General features: G+C 51.1%; 1 protein-coding gene across 1 annotated transcript in view; it reads right to left on the minus strand.

Annotated features, from left to right (window-relative positions):
• Positions 1 to 6,552, minus strand: part of DENND11 (DENN domain containing 11) — a 245,055-nt gene extending 238,503 nt beyond the window's left edge. Inside the window, exon 1 of the mRNA XM_086952971.1 lies at positions 6,350 to 6,552. Coding sequence (XP_086809097.1) covers positions 6,350 to 6,515 — 166 coding nt within the window. The 5' untranslated portion in view covers positions 6,516 to 6,552. The remainder of the gene's footprint in view (positions 1 to 6,349) is intronic.
• Between the last annotated feature and the right edge of the window lie 892 nt (positions 6,553 to 7,444).

Below are 7,444 nucleotides of genomic sequence, written 5' to 3' on the forward strand. Positions count from 1 at the left end.
ATCAGGGGGATACCTTTTCCACAGACGCTAGTACACCGATCACACTGGATGCCACCCACATGTCACTAATGGACAGCATTGATCAGACGATCGAGTCGGTCCTTCAGCAGTTAAGAACTCCTTTGACGCAGAGGGACAGGAACTCCTCCCGGCTATCTGGGATCTCTGACCATACTACCATTCCGGAAAGCAGGGGAACAGTCCTGCAAGACCCAGGTCAGGCCGACTTGCCCATAGACGATGTAGGCAGCATAGTAGAACACCCCCCCAAAAGGAAAAGGTCCAGGAAAGCAAAGAAGGCAAAGAGGGCCAAAGTCGACACAATAGAGCCAAATCAGACTGACAGCATAGACATTTCTGCTTCTCCTGACCTAAACCTATCAGGGTCCAGGCCGAATCGCATGGGCTCTCCAGCTCCTGCTTCCCTACCCTTGCACACGGGCCCTTTTATTTTTGGTGGGGCAACTTCCACTTCCACTAGCACTGACTCATTAGTCAACACACTCACTGACATTATGAGGAGCTTGTTAACCCCCATTGCAGCTAAACTGGACGCCATAGAGTCCAGACTGAAGGCCTTGGAAAGCAGTCATCTAAGGAAAAGCCCTGGGACAGCCACAAATGTGACTAACCCCCCTCCAGTCCCCCGGGCCTCCCTGGTGAATAGCCGGCGGTCCGCTGCACCGTCACAGGGCGCTAATGTGGTGCTGCTAGGCACGGACGGTGCGCCTGTTCCTCAGGCGCCCCCTTTGTTGCCCTCGGCTCCCAGGCCCCCTGTTCCGGCCCCAAGGAGATCAAAGCAACTTCCAGCGCCACAGACTGGGGGAGCAGTGATCCCTACAAATGGCTCTACTGATGGTCCCGCTCCCCACTGTGATAGGCGCAGGGTGGTTAACCTGCCCCCAGAAGCTGTCCCATACACGGTAATCATGGTGGGAGTACCTGAGTTAACTGGTGATATGAGGGAGCCCCAAGACTCGTTACGAAACAAGGTGATAAGCTGGCTTAGCATCAACAGGCCGCTGCCTCCTAGCCTGAAAGGCGAGGTCCTGATGGCTAGGAGGATCCCTTGGATTGGTCACACCCCAAAGAATAGGGCTGGGGACTGCATCATCATAAGTTTTAAAAGCCCCCACGTAGCCAACTACATCTCTAATTGGCTTGCAAGGCCTGACAAGTCCAACATAGAATTAGTCCCCCTTTCGTACTTCTACCCAAATGCAAGTAGCACAGAGGCAAGGGGGGAGAAGGGGTGGACTAGAGTGGGCTTTGCTGTGGATGGCTCACGCTATAGACCAAGGCACCACCTTCCACATGCCCAGGTAAACTTCATACATCACAACAGATTCTCCTGCCTAGATCAGGTCGACTGACTACAAATCAGTGAGACCTCTTCTGGCTCGGGAAAGATGGTAGATGAGGTTCTTAGGCGGGTGGGAGAGAGCAGAGCCCCTGCAACTGAACTTGGCCCCCAGGTTAAGGCTAAAGTCAAGGCGCAAAGTCGGGTGGGAATGACTGTAGCCCCTGCAATTGAATACGCCCCGCAGGTTAACGCCAGAGATCGACCACCTAACAGCGGTGACAGTCTGGGCTTACAGGGGACTTCTCACAACATCTGGACTGGCCACATACGGCAACCCGGGGGGGACGAGCTGTCTGGTCCATCTACCATCGTGCCAGGAACTCATCCACCCATAGTCCCTACGCAATCCCCCACTGTGGGTCAAGGCCCTCTACCTACAGATCAGGGCCTGAGAATTGTTTCGTGGAATGTAGCGGGTATTGCAAACAAGGAGGGCACACCGGAGTGGGACCATCTAGTGGCCAGTAGCGACATCCTCCTCCTTCAAGAAACGTGGGCGCGGGACACTGTAACCAGGAATGGGTTTGATGTATTTGAAATTCCTGCCAAATGGGGTGGGAGGGGGAGGCCGTCAGGCGGGCTGGCAATCTGGATTGCGAGTCACACCGGATGCCAGGCGGAACAGGTACATACGTCCTCGCAGGACATCCAGTGTGTTCGGCTCACATGGCCTGGTAAACCATCATGGGCCATTGTGAATGTCTACTCTCGACCAGTTGCCTCGCCAAACGAATCCCCAACCCTAAACGACCTCTCCTCCTTCCTGGGGCAGCTCCCGGGAGACCTCAAGGTGGTGCTTGGAGGAGACTTCAACTGCCACTTTGAACCCCTTGAGGGCATGTCGGAGGGTGCCCTCACGGCTGAAGATGACTACTGGGGAGTCCCACCCTCGTCCTCCCCATATCCCAAAGCCTGGTCCCCCCTTGCAATACAACTTATGTCCCTTACCCTGAACTACGCACTGAGGGCTTGTAATGGGCGCACCCTTTCCGATACTCCCTCAGTGTGCACTTTTAATAGGAAGGGTCACGAGTCGAGGCTAGATTACATCATGGTGGACATTACACTCTGGCCTAAAGTCCTCGACTTCAGGGTAATAAACAGGTCAGATAGCGATCATAATGCCCTGTGTTTAAATATCCAGTGGCCTCCCCATGTAGCGGGAAAAGTGGTAGAAAACCCAGGGGGAGATGGGGGGGATTTGGTTCTCGCAACCAGCAGGCGACGGGTTAAGTGGGGAAAACTTGTGAGCTCAGAAGAGGCCATTAGCAAACTATACGGGTTGGCACTCCCAAGGTTTATGGAGGTGGATGCACTGCTAAACGCACCAAGAACCCCGGAATACAATGAGAAACTGGGTGATATCCACCAGGGTCTTGTAAGAGATTTGGCTGAGGTATTCCACCCGCTGGTGCCAAATAGAAAGAAAAAGACCCATGTTCCCACCTGGTATACCTCCTCTTGTAGGGCAGCAAAGTCTGAGCTCATTGCTGCAATAAAAGAGGGGTCAAATAAGGCCAAGGTGCGTGCCCATAGGAAACACTATAAAGCAGTGATGGCGTCTGCCAGGACCGAGTGGGACTGGAATCATTGGCATGATCTTCATGATGCCCTAAAAGTTAGGGACTCCCGCAAATTCTGGGCCCTTGTTAATAATGGCATAGGGGAACTCAAAAATGCAGTAGAACCCAATATTGCCCCCGAGGTTTGGGAGGCCCATTTTGGGGAACTTTATCAAGATACCAATACTTGCCCTGTCACAGCTCTGGTTGCGCCCTGTGGCACACAGGACTGTGAATTGGAACTATCCCTGGGGGAAGTGGTGGCAGCCCTGAAGCAACTACCAGCGGGGAAGGCGCCGGGTCTAGATAGGCTACCTGGGGATTTGTTTAGGCACCACCTGGACATCTGGGGCCCATACCTTCTTATTCTTTTTAATGCCATCCTAGGAGGTATGTCAATCCCCGGGTCGTGGCTGGGGGCAGAGATTGTTCCGATCCACAAGAAGGGATCTACTCTGCTCCCCGCCAACTACAGGCCCATTAGCCTAATAGATGTACCCCAAAAGCTCTTTGCGCGCCTCATCCTTAATCACCTCCTGGACTGGGTGGAGGACAATGACATCATGACCCCCCTTCAGGCTGGCTTCAGAAAGAACACGTCGACCATGGACCAGATCTTCCGCCTTCTTCTCCTATATTGGAAGACTGTTACCATAGAGGGTGGAAGACTGTACATGGTCTTCGTGGATCTGAGGTCAGCCTTTGACCTAGTCCCTAGAGGGAAACTTTGGGAGGTTTTGCAGGAGCTAGGAGTGCCCCCACACCTTCTTAGTACTATCATCAGGCTCCACGAGAACAACTATGCCCAAGTAAGGTGTGGGAGGGATGGTAAGCTCTCGGGCAAATTCCCTGTCCTTAGAGGAGTCAGACAGGGCTGCGTCTTGGCGCCAACCCTCTTCTGCCTCTTCATTAACAGTGTCATTCAACATCTTGACACTGTCGAGGACAATGATGCCCCGGTTTTGGCAGGCAGGAGGGTTCCGGCAATCATGTTTGCTGATGATACCCTCCTGCTTTCCAAATCCCCCATGGGGATCCAGAGGATTGTGAATGGTTTTGGCCGTTTCTGTCGGCAACACGGGTTGGAGGTCAACACAGAAAAAACTAAGTTTATGATCTTTAATCCCCCTGCCAGAACCAGACCCAACCCAAAACTGGGGGAAGTTAGTCTTGAGAGGGTCTCGACCTTTGTCTATCTGGGGGTAACATTACAAGAAAACCTGGCCTGGGACTGTCAGATAGCGAGATCAAGGCTGAAACTATCCCAGCTAGCGGGCGCACTCCTGAAGGTGGCAAACAAATCCACCTTTAAGCCTGTAAGCCCGGCCCTTGAAACCTATAGATCCCAAGCGAAGGCAGCAGCCATGTATGGCAGCGAGCTGTGGGGTTACAAAGCAGGGAAGGCATTGTTAGCGGTGGAAAATACATTCTTGAGACGCCTACTTGCTCTCCCGCAGGGAACGCCACTCCTCCCCCTAAGATTGGATTTGGGCCTACACTCCATCGCTGAAGATCTTTTGTCCAAACCCGTGAAGTTCTGGCACCGGATATGGTCCACTGAGGAACTGCACCACTACAGACAGGACCTTATCCATGTTCTGAGGTTGAATGGCAGTAACAAAATCCCCTGGCTGGCTTTTATTAAATCAGAATTGTCCAGTTTGAACTTGCCAGACCTCTGGGATGATCCAGTTCAGGGCTGTCAAAGGATCACACGCAAAACTCTTGCCCAGCTGTACAAAAACAAAAACTTGGCTGACATGGACAATGCTCATAGCACCGGCACCTTGACGAGTCGTTTTATGGAGTCCAAAAATTTTTACCTTTTTGAACCTTTTATGGATTTTATTTTTCCTCTTTTGGCGAGGAAATTGTTCCTGCAATGGAGGTTTGGCACACTCCCCACCAAAGTATTTACCCACAAATGGCTCACTGGGGGTGACAAACTCTGTCCTTGTTGTAAAACCAAGAATGAAGATGATTTGCACATAATGTTTGTTTGCCACGCATACCAGAATCCCAGGAAGCGTTGGATTGCACCGCTGTGCCGAAACCTGGGTTTTCGGGATTACCTACAAGCATACAGGGTTATGAAAACCAACACCCTGGGACACATTGTTTTTGCGGTATCAAAATTCCTAATGGCAGCTTGGTTAATAAGGAAGAAAATGTCCCCCTGAATTGGTGCCACTGTGTTTCCTTACCTCATGCAGTCCCTCTAGCCTTTTTATATGTAAATATTGTGTAATATATGCATTCCATTTTTACTGTGTATATATGTACTGTATTTTACTGTATCTTTTATGGCCTATGCGGCCGAAATAAAGAATTTTTGGAAATTGGCCTTTTAAACTTTCACTCATACATAAACCCGCCCAGAAAGATTAAGAGCCGTGGAAACAAAAATATAACATGTAATAGCGCAGCTCACAGTAACGTGTACAAATGGCAACACCCCCTGCCACATCATTAAGATGCATAGTGGCGTAAACAACGCCCCGTACGCACTCTGACAAGCGTGTCACGAAAATAACTGTACTCGTGACCGATGTGAGCTGCCCTGACCTGGGGCGAGCTGTACCGTGCATCTAATATCGAGGTCGTCACCATCTTGTGAGCTTCCTCGTTGGCATCACTTCAGATACCTTTCTTCAACTTCCACTACACATTAGGGTGACCAGATCTTGAGAACCAAAAAGCGGGACATTTGGGAAAAATAGTAGAAGGACTACTATTTTTCATCCACAGAATGGCCAGAATGACAGTTGTCATCAACATAGGATCACAGAAGATGCATTAAGAAAGTAAATAAAATGTAATTTTTACAACTTAAATCATACCTAGTAATTAAATGTCTTACTTATAACAGTTTCTAACTAGCAAAGCTTTAGAACACCCAAAAAAGTGCCTCTCACTTATTTTCATTCAGCCCCTTTCAAAACCGGGACATGAGCCAAAATCTGCCGAGACAGCTGGTGAAAACCCGGGACTGTCCGGGCAAATCAGGAACGTCTGGTCAACCTACTACACATGGTCTACTTCTCAGCTGCACACAGGGTAGGGACCCCCCTCTTCATCTCACCACCCTCTGCAACCCCCACCCCCCATTTTGCTGTCCAGAAGTGATCAGCAAGGGTTTCACGATCTTTTTCAGGAGTCCAGGAAACCCTCATCTCACCTCACCTATTCCAATCCCCTCCCCCGTTGCTCTGCCCTTTCGTGGCGAAGGAGGGGGGGGCGGGGGAGGGCTCTCCACCTGTGCTATCCCATGGCCTCGCAGTTCCCATTGCATTTTTCTGCTCTCCCCACTGCTCCACCTTCTCCAGGGGTACCAAGTGCACCCATCTCCCAGCTCCTTCCACCATCTCCATTCTCGTGGGGGACCCATGATCCCTCTTGGTGTATTTATTCCCTCTGCTCTTACCTGTCCGGGGGTCGAACGTCACAACGAAGACGGCCACGATCTGGTCGTGCTCGGCGGAGAGCGCGGCAGGGACGGCTCCTGCGTCCCCAGGCCGGCGAGGCACCGGGACAGGGGCGCTTACGGCCGGCGGCTCGGCCCACTCCAGCAGCGGAGCCTCATCCGCCATCGCTGCTGTGGAGGTGTTCTACCAGTACCGGACCGGAAGCGGGGGGCGGGAGCGGAGAGAGTTGGACCCGCCCCCAAACAATACGGCACCGAGGCGAGCATGGACCACTCTCAGGGACACGTCACTGCCGATGCAGGCCACGCCCCCTGCCGCCTCGTGGAGGCGACCTTGTACGCGGAACCATAGCAACAAGAGCAGGCTTTGGAAGAACAGAAGGGGGCTAGGAGCTCATTCACTTTGAAGTTGTGTAAAATCCAGTAAACAGGCCATCCCTCGAGGCATGTTCCTCAGCTCAGCCGCTTCTCTGTCCCTGAGAACCTCTGGGATGGAGGCCCTAGAATGATGTGCTAGAATGAGGAGCATCACACTTTGAGTCAGAGCTGATTGAATTTAAGTGATATTTTTTTGTTTGTTTATTTAATGCGTTTTTATATAGCGCGGACTTTACCCGAAGGTGTCAGAGCGCTTTACAATAGGAACAGTAGTGAAACATGAGAAAAAATTACAAGTCAGCATGTTACAAGAGCAAACGTTACGTTACATAAAGCAATAGTGACAATTGTGCATGTATTAAGAGCAAACAAAATCCAAGAGTTAGCAAACGATACATTTCAAGAGGGAAAGTGGCGTGTGCATGCTACAAAGGAGTACACAATACACGTAGAAGTATAATACTGCAATAAATGGCAGTCTCTCAAACCACAAGAACACATTGGGAAGGCACTTCTATAATCATGTAGAACAGAATTTCCTCTAAAGGAGGGACTTCCTTCAGATAATAGAGAGGGCCAAGGCACGACTGTTATGTTTCCCTGCTCCAGGCGTGTTCAGCTTTCCATTCCATAATTCTATTAAAACAATTGAACAGTGTTAGACGGACCGGGAGGGTCGGCCGAGGATAAGGGGAGAGGTCTCCGGGGAGAGCCGTC

This window comes from Lissotriton vulgaris, chromosome 1_2 (assembly GCF_964263255.1).
Source record: "Lissotriton vulgaris chromosome 1_2, aLisVul1.2, whole genome shotgun sequence".
Taxonomy (NCBI): Eukaryota; Metazoa; Chordata; class Amphibia; order Caudata; family Salamandridae; genus Lissotriton; species Lissotriton vulgaris.